Raw genomic sequence first — 16,987 nt, forward strand, 5'->3', positions numbered from 1 at the left:
CTCACCCTCAAGGGCTGTAGGCACAAAAGAGTCAACTGCTAAGAATTCTGGAAAACACCTTTTATTTGTAGCTGTAGCCACAACCTGGCAGCACAGGGGTGGGTGGGAACGTCCAGGCTGGTGAGCCCAGCCCAGCCTCCCAGCAGGTCAGGGCGTTTCCTGGCCCTCAGCAAGCAGAGTAAGAGGCTGCTGGAGGGCCAGCTGAGGGCATCGGTGCAGCAGTGAAAGCAGCAGCGCTCAGTCTGGTGCCCCCTCAGGTGGGGTACCTAGACGATGGTGGGTGGTCCCTGCAGGATCGGGGAGGACTGGACCCCAGGGCTGGGACTCTGCAGCCCTAGGCCATGTTGGGTGGGGCCCTGGATCAGGGCACAAGGGATACTGGGGTGGGGTCCGGCATGGAGGGAGGGGCTCGACATCAAAAATTAACTGTGGGGAGGGTGAAGGGGGGAGGTGTTCTCATTGTGGGTGGTCTGCTAATGGGGAATGGATTTACAGTCAAGAAGGGAGCCAGTCCTCACTCAGGTCTGGGCTCTGGTGGTGTGGCATTTCCGGCAGAGCACGTGGCCATCCAAGGGGAAGCAGCCGTTGTCGTCCGCCTCGATGGACAGTGGCTTCCCACAGTCCTGGGAGAAGGAAAAAGAGTGCACTGGCGGGGAGGCCCCCTAAGCACCCCACCTCCCCTCTTTAAATTAGGAAGGCCGGATGCTTCCTGGCTCAGCCATGCCCTCGTTGTCTGTGTCCCCCAGATCACAGCCGCCTCCACTCCTATCCCCGCCTCCATCACCACACTTTCACTGTTGTCCCCTAGGACTCTCCCCAGGAGGACGGGCAGTGGGTAGAGCCGCTTCCAAGGCGCCCGCCCCAGTAAAGGATGTGCGGCCTCTCCCACCTGTCTCACCTCTATTCTGACTCTCCTTCAACCTCACTGAGACCCCCAGCCCTACCAAAACAAAACAACACGCTTCCCTCCCATCGGTCCGTCCCCTTTCTTAGTTTATCGGCAACTCAGTGACCTCACAGAGGACCCACACCCTGCAGTCCTGGAGTGACGGGGAAGCATCTCTGCTGGGCAGGCGTGGATGCCGTCTCTGTCCACCCTCAAAATTGCAGCATTGATTTACTCCAGGGCCCGGCACTGTCCATCGCTCATTGGTGAGCAGCGTCCCACCACCTCCCATCCCCAGGGGGCCGGGGTGATGGCCGACCTCACACTTGTAGCACTTCATATGGAAGTTCTTGTCCAGAGCGACCACACGCACGGTCTCCTCTCGGCCAGGCTCGGGCATGATGGGCTCTGTGCAGACGGAGCACCTGGGGGCATACTGCCTGCGGGGCAGAGAGCCGGGTGCGAGTCAGAATGGGGGCGAGGGGCACCGGCGCTGCCCCCAAGAGTGCAGGGAAATGAGATGGCAGACTGCTCCTTACCTCCTGCCACACCCACCCTGCCGCTCCTGCAGAAAGCACCCCCAGAGGACCCCATACCTGGGACCCCACACCTGGAACCCTGCCCCTCGCCTACCCCGCACCACGTGGCTGCCTCTGCCCAACTGCTGAGGGGCACAGAGGGGTGTGACGTGCTGGCCACCCAAGGCGGAGCCCCGAAACGTACACCTCCCACACACTCAGAGGTGGGAATCCGAGTCTGCGGCGTCCCTGCTCCCGCCCTTTAGCTACGTCACGGGATTCTGCCAGTGGCCTGAGCAAGTCGCCACCTTGTAAACACCGTTTCTAAGGGGAAACCCAAGTTCCAAACAGCTGATCTCCAAAGGAACTTTCAGAATCCAGCCTGTGTGCGAGGTGAAGTCACTGCAGCACACAGTGCTGAATGCAAGACCACACCCAACATAAGGAGTCATGGGCCGGGGGAAGGGGACGAGCCGGCAGCAAGGCTCGCCATCCAGGCCAAAGGCCGCCGGACAGCTCAGTCCAAAAGACAGACAGGACGTGGGGACAGAAAGCAAGTCCAGGGGTTTGGAGCCGTCTTGGGGTCAGGGGGCAGCCTGGCTCACAGAAATATGGGAGCTGGCTCCCAGAGAAGAGCCCGGCGGGGGGCGGAGGATCCCCACCTGTGGTAGTCGGGGACGCAGTGGGGCCGGCTGGCCGGGTCCACGATGAAGGCCGTGCCCTCGAGGGGGCAGGCGCAGACCACACAGGTGAAGCAGTGCGGGTGGTAGGCCCTGCCCGTGGCCCTCAGCATGCGGTCAGTGATGGGCTGCCCGCAGGCGTTGCACTTCTCCAGGGTGTCCTGAGGAGGCAGCAGCAGGAGGCTGGCCGGGAGCTGGCACCCACGGGCCGGCTGCCAGGGCACGGCTGCCCCACGCTCGCCCCCCACCCCACCCCCCACCCCCACCCCGGGCTGAGCCCCGGGTGTCCCCAGCCCGACCCTGACTCACAGTATAGCAGCCCTCACAGTACGGCGCCCCCTCCAGGCTGTAGAACTGCTGTCCCTGCAGCCGCTGCTCACACTGATGGCAGGTAAAGCAGGCGATGTGGAACAGCTGCCCCAGAGCGCGCACCGCGGGTTGAGCACGTGCCAGGGGCTGGTGACACCGGCCACAGGACTCTGGGAAAGCCGCAGAGACGGAAGTGAATGGGACGAAGGGCGTGAAGCTTGCAGGGGCTGAGCTGGCCTGGGCAGGGAGTGGAACCACAGACAGCGGAAAGCACGGGAACGCAGGAGATGTCCCTGCGGGCGGGCGGGGGCTCACCGCTGGCGGCCACGTTCTGCCTCTGAGGATGCTCCATGTCCTGCATCAGCTGCTGCGTCAGCTGCTCCAGCTCCTCTACCTCTTTCAGAGTCAAGGCTCCTGGGGCCCCAGAGGAGCGCACCTGCAACCCCAACACTTTCCTCACACTCTCTGAAGGGTCACGCCCTCCAGGGACCCGCCCCAGCGGCCTTACCCACTTCCTTCCAAAAAGGACCAGCTCCCCTCCCGTTTCCCAGATACTCAAGTTGGCTGGACCCAAAAGGCTGCTCGTCCTCCCTCCCCAAGGCCCAGCACCACACAAGGAAGGGGAAGAGGACGACACTTCCACCCGCTTTGCCCGGAGCCCCTGGGCAGTCACAGGCAGGCCAGAAGGACGGAGCGGACGCAGGCCACGCACACAGCAGCGCAGGTCACCGAAGCACTGAACACACCAGGCCACGCGTCAACTCCACAGAGCATGCTGGGACATGGCCCCCGTGAAGAGACCGGCACGCGATGGCGTGTGCACCCACACGCGCGCACACACCTACCCGTCCCGCCGGCTGCCGAGCAGCCCCTGTCAGCGTGAGGATACAACACAGGCGGGAGTCAGGTTAAACCCCAGGGCTGTCTGCAGGAGCCCAGCCCGCAGCTCCCACGAAGAGGTCCTGGGGTCCCTCCTTAGAGGGGGTTCCTGGACCACCTGACCCCGGTCCCTCCCCAGTAGGCCTCAGAGAAGGGCCACCACTCTCTAGGCCAGCCTAGCCCTCCTGTTAGGGGATCCTGAGACAGCTGGAGACTGGGGGTGGGGGTGAGGTTAGGGGGGCAGTGCCAGGAACCCTGAGATCTCCCGGGAGGAGGCGCTGCAGGGGCTGTCCGGCCTGTAGCAGCGTTTCCAGGACATGGTCCCACGGGAATGCTGGGTGGGTCTCCATTACTAAGTCCACCTGGGACCGAGGCCCCCAATACTGAATGCTCTACCTGCCCATGCCTTCACTCCCCTAACACCCGGAACTCAAAGCCTCCCAGCTCCCTCCTCCCGTGGCCACCTTCCCCTCAGCCCTGGCTCTACCACCCTCACACCTGTCTGCGTGGAGAGTTGCATCCGCCCGGGGAAGCACAGATCCATCGATGCTCCGGCTCTCAGCCATTTTCCCCACGGACTCCTGCTACCTCCTGCCTGTAGCTGACTGTGTAAGTCCCCTGTAAGCCCCCGCTTCTATGTAAGCTTCCCCTTTTCCTCTCCCAGTCATCCCTTCTCGGGGACAGACAAAGAGGACACAGCCCTTTCTCTCTGGTGCCACTTAAATGCCTCTTCCATTCTTTGGAAGTATGAACTATTCAAACATCAGCCCTCCTTGGGTACCCACGCTCCCCCACGACACACCAATCCAGCCACTGTTTTCCCTCTCTGCCTGCGAGCACCGATGTCCCAGCTTCAACATGCATGGCACTCAGACCTCTGCAACTCCAACAGCTCCCAACGTCCCTCCAGCTCAGGCACCTTCCACCATGGGACACCCTGGACCTGAGATTTCTTGGTCTCTGCCTCCAAGACCCTGGGCGTGACCTCCCAACCATCACCTCCTCCCCCTTTTCCCATCCACATCTACTGAACGAACCTGCTCAGAAAGGCTTTGGTTCCTCTGCCTCGCAACCCTCTCCACGCGCCTTCTACATCCAGCCATTCTGGCTTGCCTCCCCTGAAGCCCAGCCCCTCGACCATCGACTCCTACAAGGCTCTCATAGCCACTCTTGCCACCTTCAGCCACCATCACTTATCTGATCCAATCTCAACCCTGGATCACGCCACCACCCGCTTCCTGCTTCTGCCTCCCAAGTGCAGAAAGTAGGTGGAGAGATCCCTGAATGCTGCAGAGGGAGTTCACCAAACAGGGCAGCGCCCTCCGGCCCTCCAGCCTCAGCTCGGCTGTCTGGCATTTGGCTCCTGTGGGTTCCCAGTCGCCTTCCCCATGGCAGTTGTTCCAAACCCTTGCATCTCCTCCAGCCCCCAACTGCGTCGTCGCGCCCTGGCTCTCACGGATGACCTCACCTCCTACGTGAGCGAGGAACTGGGAGCCGGCCGGCTCGAGCTCCCTCTCGCTCCTCTCTGCCCAAGACTGCGGCCACACAGTCCAGGGTCTCTGGGCTGGGAAAGCCCTGGGGGCGGGGCGGTCACCAGCAGCGCTCTGCTCCCCGCTCTCAGGCAGAAGAACCCCTCTTCCACGGGCAACTGCATTTTCTCACCATCCACTCTCTGCTCAACTGTCCCCACCACAGGTCATAGCTTCCGAATCATCCAATCTCCGGCCTTATTTTAGTCATCATGCTTCTCAGACCCCCACTGAAGAGCTCCTCGGCCATCATCCTCTTCTCTGAGATGCCACCCTGATCTGTGACTCTCCTCCTCCTGCCATTCTTCCCCCTGGTCCAAGGTTCTTCCCAGGGACCCGGCCCCTCCTGTGTAAGTGTCCCCGGGCCTTCAGTATCACCACATATAACCAACGCACATATGCGCACCTCAAGCCCAGGCCCTCTCCTGCACCCATCCCCCATTGCTAACTGAATGACAGTTCCAGCTGAAAGAAGGTCCTCCTGGAACCTGTTGCTCAACATGCTGACAGCTGGACCCACCTCTTCCGGTCCACACCATTTCCCCTTCTGGACTTCTCTATTTTGTCAGCAACACTGTCATTCCCCAACACACCAGGGCTTTTTTTTTTTAACCCCTCCCCCTCCTCTGGCAACTGTGTCAGTTACTGAGCCTGGAGGCTCTTCCTCCTCTCCGGGCCTTATTTTTCATTTCCACTAATGTTACTGCCGCCCAGGAGTGAATCCCCACACGTCGCTGACCTCCTGCGTCTAGGCCACACCTCTGCTGGAAAAACTTTTCCAAAAGCACGGCTGTCACCAGACCTCCCCACCCAGACACACACCACCTCAAAAATCATTACTGCCTCTCCAGGACCCACAGGCTCCCTGGGTGCGCCATTTCATCTCCTTCCCACTAAGCGCCCTCCCACCTCTCTAAGCATGGCTCTGTAATCTCCCCACAGGGACCTTCCACTTTCTATCCTCCAGACACCCCTGGTATATCTGTGCCCTTGAGTTTTGTTCATGCTGTTCCCACCCGAATGCCTGTCCCTCTCCTCTCTGGATTCTTAAGTCCCACCAGCCTTCAAGGCACAGTAGCACCATGATGCCTTTTCCTAACTTCCCAGCCTCAACAGTGGCTCCCTGTTTGGAGTTCCTGTAACATAGGATTCTGCAAAACTCACTGGCACTTGGCATCTCTTCCTACCCTGTGCCTGTACACACACAGACATCCATGCGGTCAGTTAACTCCGTGGCTGGCTGGACTAGATAGATGACTGGCAGGGTCCCTTCAACCCAGAAGATCAGCCTCCTGAACTGGAAGGCAGGAATGGTCAGGCAGGAGTGATAACTGTTCTGCGCTGGGCGTTCATGTGCTGGATACAGACCCACAGCACTTTCCACACTTTAGCTCACTTAACCTTCCCAACCATCGTAAGGATGGATAGTGAACTGAGGCTCAAAGTTCACCTAACTTGCCTGGGGTCTTGGGAGCCACAGTTCTATTCCAGGTCCACTGACGCCCTCGGGCTCAACCTCTTTGCGATCTCTTCCCTCCCGAGTACAGAGCACAGTGCCTGGCACCGAGCAGAAGCTGGCTGGCTCAGCCAGTGTTTACCAGTGGCTCTTATCACCAGATGGGCCCTCAGGCAGTGAAAGCACTCAGAGGAGCAGAGATTAACTCAAGACTCCAAGAAGGGGGAAGATCTGAAGTTGGACTGGTGATGATCTCATCCCTCCTCTTCAACTTTCTGGGGCAGGGCGCAAGGGAAGGTCGACCAAATCCTCCTCCTAACTCAGAGCCTGTGTGCTCCCCCTGCCTCCCAGTCAGGCCCCACCCAGCCCCAGACCCTGCCAGGCTCTCCTCCAGACGCGCTTTCTCTTGCCATTGTCCCACCATTCCAACCGCAGAGGCTGAAAACTCCTATCCCACCACCCCACACCCACCCCGCTTTCCGGGACCACCTCCCTCCTCATTCTCGGGCTCCTGACTTAGCCCTGCCCCCAGCCCCCTGCTGTCAGCCTGGTCTTCCCACCCTCCCTCACCTGGTTTTGGTTTTGAGCCGGTGGGGGCACTGCGTGCTGCTTCTCCTGCACTTGGGGCTTCTCCTTCTGCTGAGCATAGGTGAAGCTGGGGGGCTGAGGGGAGCCTGTGCCAGTGGAAGAGGGAGCTTCAGGGGGCCCCAACTTCTGAGTGGGCTGTGACCCGGGTCCACCTGGAGCTCCAGCGCTGAACTTGGAAGCCACAGGAGTAAACTTGGGAGTCACTGGAGAAAACTTAGGGGTTGGAGATGGGGCAGGGGGACCTCGGGGCTGGGTGTTAGCCAAAGGCACAGGCTGCGGCTGGGGCTGGACATGCAGCTGGACCTGAGGCTGGGCCTGGGCCTGGGGCTGGGACTGCACGTGAATATGTGTCTGGCTCTGAGGCTGAGCCTGCGACAGAGGCTGGGAGCTAGCAGGGGACTTCCAGGGAGGCAGGGGTGCTGTGCCCCCAGTTGCAGGCTTAGAACTGGACTTGGAAACGAATGGAGTGGTGACCGGTGGGAGTACATATCCAGATGACACCTGCAAGGGAAGGCAGAGGGGAGAGAGGAGTGCCTTAGAGAGGCTACTGCCCTCCATAACTCCATCCCCATGCCCTTCCTCCCTGCCCTGCCTTTCCTACTCTCCTGCCCCTTACCCGGGCTTTGAAGGGATCATTCTTGGTCATGTCATCCAGCAACGAAGACAGAGAATCGATCTCCAGATCAATACTGCTCACCTTCTCCCTGGGCTAGAGGGTCAGGGGTCAGAGCACCCATCCCAGTTCTCCACTGCCACCCCACCCCCCATGAGGGCAGAGATGCGGGGAGGTCAGCGGAGAGGACTCTCCTCTCCTTTCCTTGGGGTGTCCACTGTAGCTGCCTCTCCCAGGCCTCCATACCTGTGGTGGGAGCTGTATGGGGGCCTCAGGCCCTCCCTCCTCCACTAGCGGAGGCGGTGGGGAAGGGAAGATCTCCTCCTCCGAAGGCGCAGGGGGAAACGGTTCCTCGATCGGGGGAGGGGGAGGGGGGAAGGCACCTCCCAGAGCGCCCTCGGCGTCGTCGGCCTCCCCAAGCACAGGAGGCGGCGGTAAGGGAAAGTCTGGTGTTGGAAGGAGAGAGAGGGCAGTCAGCAGGGACCCCTCTACGCTTCCTTCAAGTTCCCTTCCTTGAAGTAGCAGCTCTAACCCCCAACCCAATAACTCTCTCGAGGGTCCTGGAGCGTACGGGAAGTTAACGGGGTGGGGGGCTGGGCGCAGGACGCCCTGGGAGCACTGGGTCAGGAAAGGCCGGGGCTCAGCCGAGGAGTGGTACATCTCCCATTACACTTCGGAAAACGGACCCAGAGGGGAAGATTCGTGCCCCACATTCCCGCCTCCCACCCCCAGGCGGGGGACCTGGAACAGTCCCAAGAGCCCTGGCCCCCAGCCATGAGCTCCACGATGAGGTAAGAACATCTGCTCGGGACTCGGTGGCTGCGCCCAGCCCCCTCCGCTGCGACCTCTCCAGACATTCCCAAATTCCCGAAACCACTCCCCCCAGGCCGGCGCCTGCCGAGGTCCAGCCCCCAAGCTCGGCCACATACCTTCCGGGGGCGGCGGGGGAATCTCGCCCACGCGGCCCATCTGTGCGCGTTGGGCCCCAGCGGCCGACGGCCCCTCGCCGTCCCCGGGCCGGAAAGGATTCACTTTGGGCTTTGGGGCCACCACCGGGCCGAACTTCTTCTGCGGGGCGTAAAAAACCGGAGCCGAGACGGAGATCGCGCGAGGCGGGCGGGGGGCCGCCATGGCCAGGCCGTGCTGCGGGGGGTGGGTGGCCGGGTTACGCAGCGCCGAGCCGGGCAGAGGACCCCCTCGCCGGCCCGGCTCCCCTCTGCTCCCCCGTCTCCCGACGCCGTGGGCGGCCGCGGAGCGGCTCCCCGCGCCTCACCGCGGGTCGGAGCGTGCGCGCCGCGTCTCGGGTGGCCGCCTCGCAGCCGGGTCCGCGGACTCTGCGTCCCGGTCCCGAGCCGCCTCCAGCCCGGCGGGGAGGGACGCGGGAAGAGGGAGGGAGGGAGAGGGCGGGGAGAGAGCGGCGCCGAGACCATACAAGGAGCGGCCCGGGAAGGGGGCGGGGAGAGGCGGGGAGGGCGGACGGGGCAGGAAACTCCCCCAGGAAGGGGCCCTGATCCTGCCCTGGGGCCGGAGGCTTCAGCAAGGTCCTCCCGCCACCGCCACCCCCCCGCCCCCGCCGCCCCGGCCGGGCACGGACCGCCCCTCCCCAAACACAGGCCTCTGATGTCATTTCCTGACTTGACCCCCTCCACACTCCCGCGGGTGCCCGAGATCTGACTCACGGTCCCCACTCCGGGCTACGCCGGCGGAGGTCGGGCGGGGGCCCCAGAAGTGCCCAAGCAGCCCGGTGGCGCCTCCGCCCCGGCCCAGCCCCCTCCTCTCCGGGCCTGCAGTTACCTGCCTCCGCCACCTCCAGCGGCTCCTCCGCCTTCCCAGCCAGCGGCCAGCCCCGCGCCCCAAATCCCCTCCGGGTCAGCCCAGACAGGCGGGACTGGGATGGAACTGGGCTCCTAGGTGGACAGGGATGGTGAGTGGGGGGTGTCCTCCCCGCCTACGGCCCCCTAGGCCCTCTGTGCCCTGGGGCAGGGGTGGGCGGTGTGAGCACGAACCTCAAGGATCCTTTCGGGGATCCTAACCAAATCCTGGGCAGCTACTTAAGGCTTCGAGGAATTCGCATCACCCGCGACCCGCCTGCGGATCGGTTAAACATTGCAGGAGGGAGAGTCGCGGCGGGTGGGGCCGGGCAATGGAGGTGGGAGGGCGGGGCGGAGGCGAGAGCGGCCAGCGCGCTTGGGGCGGGGGAGAACGGACGTGGGCGCGGGCTGCAAGTCTGCGCCCGTCCTTTTTCGCCCACCGTGACCCACCCCTCGAGGAGGCGGTGCGCGGCCGGGCGGCCCTCGGGGGATTCGGAGACTGCGCTCGGTGGAGCCCCCCATTGGTCCGACCGGATTCCTCAGCCTTCTTGTGCCCTAGGTCACAGGAAAGGGACAAACCTGGGTTCGTTCTTTCTTTCTCTTGTCTTTTTTTTAATTGAACATGGAAACTTACCGAATTGCCTCCTGAATTCTTCCACACTCACTACCTACAAACTATGAATTCACATGGCCTTTTGGCTTGTAAGTCCAGCGTATCACCCTCAGACGCTTCCTTTTCTCTCACTCTGTACTGCCAGACTGCACTGCCATCTAAGGCAGTCCCCTCGTGCACACTCTACCCAGTATTTCCTTCCAAATTGGCTACATCCTACGGTCAACGAGCATCTGTGCTACGCTCTAGAGATTGTCCAGACTCACTCCTTACATTTCCCATGAGAAAACAGGCTGGGAACTTAAGAGGTGGGCCCAGGGTCACACCCAGTAAGCTGCAGGATCTAGACTAGAACTGTGTCTCTTTGAGGGCTCTGATGTCAGAGCTCATTCCTCTCCACCCTGGTGTCAGGTGAAGCAACCCTGGGTACAGGAGAGCAACGTGAGGCAGCCGGAGTGCCCAAACTAAGGGACAAGTCTCTTTGTTCTCTCCGCATCATTTTCTCCATGGATAAAAGAGTGATGATATTTAATCCACGTACCTTATTGAATTATATAAAGAAATAAATGCAATATCATATCTGAAAATGCTGTGTAATACCCAGTATTATTATTCAATTCGTAGTTCTGACAGGTTAACCTAAGGCCATTTTCCCCACATGTCCCCTTCCAGGTTTCCAGGCACGTCTCTCATGGGCCCTGGTTTATGCATGCCGTCTCCTTCCTTCAACTTGATCAAATATTTAATCACACCTAAGACTACCTCTTTGTCTCCTTCTCAGACCCCACTGATCTTTCTTTTCTCTGGTGTCTTATTGCCTTTGTCACCGGTATTTCTCACAGCCACAAGCATGTGTAGCCATGTGTAACATAAAGCATGCAGTGCAGACCTTCTCTGACACGTATAAGCTGGTCCTGGGCCTGTCCCTGTGAAGATCTGCTAGAAATTCGATACTAGATTTCCTGTGAGACCAAAAGTCTCATCGCCAATCCTTCAAAACATACCCACTTAGGAAAGTTAGGAAGATGGTTTCCAGAAAGCATCACGACAGTAAAAGCCATCTGCCCTCTCAATGTCTCCTTAAGGAATGTGCATGTGCAAAATATAGTATATTTAATTGTTAGGCAGCTGAACCTATTTATAAATCAAGGATAGAAGAGTGCATAGGCAAGCGCAGTTTGACTGACAACTAAGAGCATTCGGGATGCAGAATGCTATTCGGGAAGCTAAGAGTTTTAAGCCAGGCATTCTAAATACAGGTAGAAACACACAGAGTGTCCCAGAAGGACAGATTCACTAGGCCAGGATGTCTCAAGTGGAGTTGCAAGGTCAATGCTTTTAAAATGCACACGACCAAAATAAATTAATTAATTTAATTAAGTGCACACAATGAATAAGAGCAGTCCTGATGATTTTTAGTTATTTTTCTTTTTTTTTTGTTTTGTTTTTTTGTTTTTTTTTTTTAGTTATTTTTCTTAAGTAAGCAATTCTAATTGATCTCCTCAGGTAGTGTGTGTAAAGTGTAGTGCATAAGTACACGTTCTGCCTAATCGTTTCCAACAGCTTGAGGCCAGACAAGAGAGAGGAAGAAAATGGGCAGTGACCTTTGCTACTTAAAACATCTCTACACACCTCCAAGGATTTATATCCACCAGGTGCCAGAAAGTCTTCTTCAAGGGCGCACAACATAAAGTAAGAAGTTAGAAAGTAGTAAAGAAAAAGAAGAAAAAAAAAAAAGGAAGGAACAAGGGCAATGGCAAAAAAAAAAATTCTGAAATGAGAAGAGGGATGCGATCACGAGGTTCTTTCCATATGCTGGCTGCAGACGGACTGAGGGTCAATTATGTGCCAGGTGCTGTGCTAGGCGCACAAACAACAGCAAGGACAGCAACCACCGTAACAACCACAACAATAACAGCATGCACTTAGATAAAGCTCAGCATGGGGTACTAAGCACAATACCTATTACCCCACTTAATCTTCACAATAAACCTGTGAGGAATGTACATTATTATCCCATTTTTCAGTTAAGAAAACTGAGGCCAACTGGGTGTTAGATTTTCCACCTCCTAAACTGCAGAAAGTTTCTTGCAATGCAAGTATTTTATTATTTGAATACAGCCCTGCCCCCTACTTACGTCCTTGCAGTGCATCACTTGCTCCCTCAGGAGCCCCCGCTGGTGCATCTACAGCCTCTTCAGGTCAGCCTCCAACTCCATCCCCCACTTTAAGTCCTTGGGCCACCATTTTCTTCTTCCATTACATCGTATCATCAAATTCTGTCTGTCTGTCCATCTGCATATGTGTATACACACACACGTTTTGTGTATGTGAGATATATATATGTATTATATATTTGTGTAATAGAACATTTCCAGAGGCTTCTCTAAGAATTGTTAACAGTGGTTGGTGTTAGGACATAGAATTGGGGGAATGCAGAGGTCTTTTATAACTGTCTTTTTCTCCATGAATATGTATTACTCTTATCATTTAAAAAAAAGGAAAAGAAAGGAGAGAAATGACAGAGACATCATCTCTTTTTCCTTGTATCAGAGTGTTTTCTTGCACTGAATACTGGGTGCAAGTGGTCTACAGCTTTCCCAGATTTACTCCTCTCTTAGTCCCACTTGAATCTCATCCGTGGGACTGCAGGCATGATGGAGGGTAGGGTGGGAATGGAGGTGGGGGTGGGCGAAGTCCCAGCAAGGTCCAAGGATGTTTGTGGCAAAGCCAAGGAAGAGCAGCTCCCTGCTCTGCCCAGGGGCACCCACACCCCGCGCCCCACCCCTCCAGTTCTACCCCTCATCCCCCTCCCTACACCCACCTCCACAATGGAAGGGATGAACTTAAAGCCACAAATAACCCCCCTTTTCCTCCTTTCTTCCTGACATCAGAACATCATCGTCTGTGCACTTTCTCTTCCATTCCCCAACCTCAGTTTAACCAATATTTACCAATAACGTCTATGTTATAGGCACCCGGGATATAAAGATAAATAAGCCCAGTTCTTTCCTTCAAGGTACTCGATCTAGAGTAAAAACACTTAAGTAGGTATTTTTAGTATAATCAAGTAAGTGCTAAGATGAGATTACAAAGTTTTCACCCACCCAATAGTGCTGGCTTGGTGTGGCTACGCTAATTACAATAGCTGGGTGGACTTCTCATTATTTAAACCTCATTATTATTATCCCACCAGGTCTGAAGCAGCAGTGAGGATTCCAGGACTAGGGGAGCAAAGCCTGCATAGGGCGTTTAGGGAACAGAGGTCCAAAGAGACACGGGGGCTACCCTGGTGGCGCAGTGGTTAAGAATCCGCCTGCCAATGCAGGGGACATGGGTTCGACCCCTGGTCCGGGAAGATCGCACATACTGTGGAGCAACTAAGCCCACGGGCCACAACTACTGAGGCTGCGCTCTAGAGCCCATGAGCCACAACTACTGAGGCTGCATGCTACAACTACTGAAGCCCGCGCGCCTAGAGCCCGTGCTCCACAACAAGAGAAGACACTGCAAAGAGAAGCCCGCGCACCGCAAGGAAGAGTAGCCCCCGCTTGCCGCAACTAGAGAAAGCCCGCGCGCAGCAACGAAGACCCAACACAGCCAAAAATAAAGAAAGAAAATACATTTTTAAAAAGAGAAGAAGAGGCACGGAAGTCTCCATACACCCCAAGGTCTGAGCCAGATGGGCACCCAAAGAGCCTGCCAGCATCAGTCAGGCAGAGATGTGTGGTGGTTACAGGGGCAGAACGAGGCAGATGGTCAGATGGCAAAGAGTCAGCAGCCAGGGGAGCTGGGAAGGGCAGACAGGAAAAGAGGCCCAGGGTACCAACAGTAGCACAGGCAGGTTGCTGGCGCTGAGGCCACCGCTAGCGGAGCATCTGCTGCTTCCCTTCCCCCTGAACCCAGGGTAAGCCAAAACATCAGAGAGAGCCAGGGCTAGAAGCTAGATTGTTTGTCACTGAAAATAGCCGACTAAGTCACTACAGGAAGTAGACATGTCAGGGAGTGGGGACGTTAAATACAGATAAATAACCTAGTTGCCTCCCCACCCCAGTCCCTTTAATAAGGTGGTCCTCATGTGAAGAAACCCACCAGGCTAGCCTGACGCAGGAACTGAGTGCCCCTGAGCCAACCCTCAGAGCTCACTCAAGGTTCCTCAAGCACCTTCCTGCCACCCATTTAGTTGTTGTTGACCTCACCATCCAGATATATGCTGCTTCAGAACGTGGCCAATGGGCGCCCAGTCTCAGATAAAGAGACGGGGACCCACCCCAAACAGCGGGTGGCTTCATACCGAGGCTTCTCAGAGTGCTTGAGAGAGCTGGAGACAGGCCTCTGTTCCCATGTGTGAGATGCTCCCGGAGGACACTTAGGCCACAGAGCAACCTACCCATTTCCAGCACAGCAGAGGAGGCCTAGCACAGTGCCTGCCACCAAGCCAGGACCTCAGATACACTTACTGACTGAAATAGAGTTCCAGAACCATTGAAATCTCGTACTAGATCAAGGGAGATCCTGCGTTTGAGAAGGCTTAAAGGCTTTCTATAACATCTTGGATCATTCATTTGTTTACTCAGCAAGTATTTATTGAGGATCTACTAGGTGTGGGACACTTTGGTAGGTGCTGGAAATGTGATATTGAGCAAAACCAGACGTGATCTCAAGCTCTCACGGAGGGTCCATGCCCTCAGGGAGTCGGCCAGGAGAGATATTAATCAAATAATCACAAACAAAATGTAAAACTGCCACTGTTACCAGAACCTCAGGAGAAAGATTGATGATGCAAGTGCTTGAGCACATAACTAACTGGGAGATGTGTCCTGGCTGGGGAGCTCCAGGGAGGGATGTGCAAGCTGAGATCTGAAAGATCAGGAGGCCTTAACCAGGCAAAGTGGGAGGGGAAGCATTCCACGCGGAGGGAGCAGCATTTGCAAAGCCCTGGGATGGCGATGAGCACAGCCTGTCCCTTGCTTGCACTGAAGGAGGCAGGCATGACTGGGGTGTCCGAGAGCGAGGTGTAGACACAGGCTGCAGCAGGGCTGGACAGGTGGTTGTGCAGATGCTGATCGCGTTAAAGCATTTTGACTTTGTCCTGAGAACAGGGAGGAGTTGCTGCAGAGTTTCAGGTTGAGAAGAACGGCATGAAAAGGCTTGAGAGCTTTGAAAATCTCCCAGGATTTCCAATCTTGGGACAGTGTGGAGAATAACAGAAAGGTCCAGTACAGATGTGGACAGACCAGTTCAGAGGCGATGGTAGAGCTCTAGGTGCAATGGGGAGGCTTGTGGAGGTGGATAGATTAGAGGGCTATAGAGGACATGAAATCATCGACGGAACCCGAGTGATGGATTGAGTTCGGGGCTGGGGGTTGGTAGGCGGGGAGAAAGAGACGTCAGGGATCCAGCGCAGCTGCTGGCTCAGAAGGTGGTGCTCTCTGCTGAGAGGAGCAGGTCTGGGAGGAAGACTGTGTGTTTGGCTGTGGACGTGCTGAGAAAAAGAGGGTGTATGGTAAGCAGTGGGATATCCAGGTCTAGAGCGGAGAAAACAGGACTGTGCTGAGAATCCACATTTATGAGTCATCGGCCTCCAAGTAGTCATTCGAATCTGTTATTGGATGACAAAGTCGCCTAGCGAGTATTACCTGCGAAGCTGAGAAAGCTTAGGATGGGCTCTGATGGATGATAGTGTTTGATGGGTAGCTGGAAGAGGTAGGCCTGACTCTCACAGTAAGGAAGCCCTTCCGCAGACTCCACAGACTACGCTCTCCAAGCCTCCGTGTCTCCTCCAACAGGAGTGAAGAAAGGACCCCTCTTTCCCTCTAATCCTCTTACACTCACTGCCTTGCCTCCATGTGCCCTGCTCCGAGACCACCAGACCTAATTACATTAAGCCCCTTAACCCCGATTTGTCAGTCAGCCTTTCCCTCTCTACTTGGTCCTTCTCATCAGTATACTGATAGGCTATTGTTTGCCCCACCTTAAAAAAAAATGTTTCCCCTCCCTGCCACTCCATTTCTCTGCTCATTTTTGCACAAAACTTGAGTTTTCTATACTCGCTATCTCTGGTTTCTCTTCTCTCATTTTCTCTTAACTTGCTGCAATTATCTTTTTTTATATAAATTTATTCATTTTTGGCTGTGTTGGGTCTTCGTTGCTGTGCATGGGCTTTCTCTAGTTGCGGCGACTGGGGGCTACTCTTCGTTGCGGTGTGCAGGCTTCTCATAGCAGTGGCTGCTCTTGTTGCGGAGCACAGGCTCTAGGCTTGCGGGCTTCAGTGGTTGTGGTGCGCAGGCTCAGTAGCTGTGGCGCATGGGCTTAGTCGCTCTGCGGCATGTGGGATCTTCCTGGACCAGGGCTCAAACCCGTGTCCCCCGCATTGGCAGGTGGATTCTTAACCACTGTGCCACCAGGGAAGTCCTGCAATTATCTTTTACCCCTACCACTTCACCGAAATTACTCTTCTCAAGGTCAGCAATGACCTCCATGTTGCTAAACACAATAAACGCTTGGTTCCCACTTTTCTTGACATATCAACTATATTTGATTCAGTTGTTTGCTCTCTCCTTTGTGAAACAGTCGTTGGTTGCCTCATTTTCTGCACATCACATACTCCTACTTTTCCGTCAACCTCACTGGTCCATGTTTCTCAGTCTCCTTGTTTGTCCACAACTTCTCTGCTAAGCCTCTAAATGTTGGGGTGCCCCAGGGTTGAGTCTTGGTACCTCTTCTCTTCTTTTACTCTTTCTTTGCTGATTATACCCAGTCTTAAGCCCCTAAATGCCATCTATATGCTAATAATTCCCAAATTTATATCTCTGTGTTGGACCTTTCCTATGACCTAACAACACATATATCCAAACTCTTACTCACAATTCCCACTTGATTATTTTTTTTAATATTTATTTATTTATTTTATTTATTTATTTGGTTGCACCGGGTCTTATTTGTGGCTTACTGGCTCCTTAGTTGCGGCTCACTGGCTCACTGGCTCACTGGCTCCTTAGTTGTGGCACATGGGCTCCTTATTTGTGGCATGCAAACTCTTAGTTGTGGCATGCATGTGGGATCTAGTTCCCTGACCAGGGATCGAACCCGGGCCCCCTGCATT

At 56.1% G+C, this 16,987-nt stretch overlaps 1 protein-coding gene across 3 annotated transcripts; it reads right to left on the bottom strand.

Annotated features, from left to right (window-relative positions):
* Positions 1-45: 45 nt before the first annotated feature.
* On the bottom strand, positions 46-9,611 carry ZYX (zyxin). Of its 3 annotated transcripts, XM_033432287.2 has the most exons (11): positions 9,465-9,611; positions 9,253-9,365; positions 8,388-8,601; positions 7,705-7,904; positions 7,462-7,554; positions 6,828-7,346; positions 2,709-2,829; positions 2,394-2,563; positions 2,067-2,245; positions 1,206-1,326; positions 46-623 (listed from the first exon to the last, which is right to left on the bottom strand). In XM_033432287.2, the coding sequence occupies exons 3-11, from the start codon at positions 8,587-8,589 to the stop codon at positions 519-521; spliced, it is 1,710 nt and encodes a 569-aa protein (XP_033288178.1). In that variant the 5' UTR covers positions 8,590-8,601; positions 9,253-9,365; positions 9,465-9,611; the 3' UTR covers positions 46-518. The 3 variants fall into 3 exon arrangements, with proteins under 3 accessions (XP_033288178.1, XP_012389374.1, XP_033288177.1); XM_012533920.3 differs by lacking the exons at positions 9,253-9,365; positions 9,465-9,611 and adding an exon at positions 8,732-8,934; XM_033432286.2 differs by lacking the exons at positions 7,462-7,554; positions 9,253-9,365; positions 9,465-9,611 and adding an exon at positions 8,732-8,936.
* Between the last annotated feature and the right edge of the window lie 7,376 nt (positions 9,612-16,987).

Source organism: Orcinus orca, chromosome 9, assembly GCF_937001465.1.
Source record: "Orcinus orca chromosome 9, mOrcOrc1.1, whole genome shotgun sequence".
Taxonomy (NCBI): Eukaryota; Metazoa; Chordata; class Mammalia; order Artiodactyla; family Delphinidae; genus Orcinus; species Orcinus orca.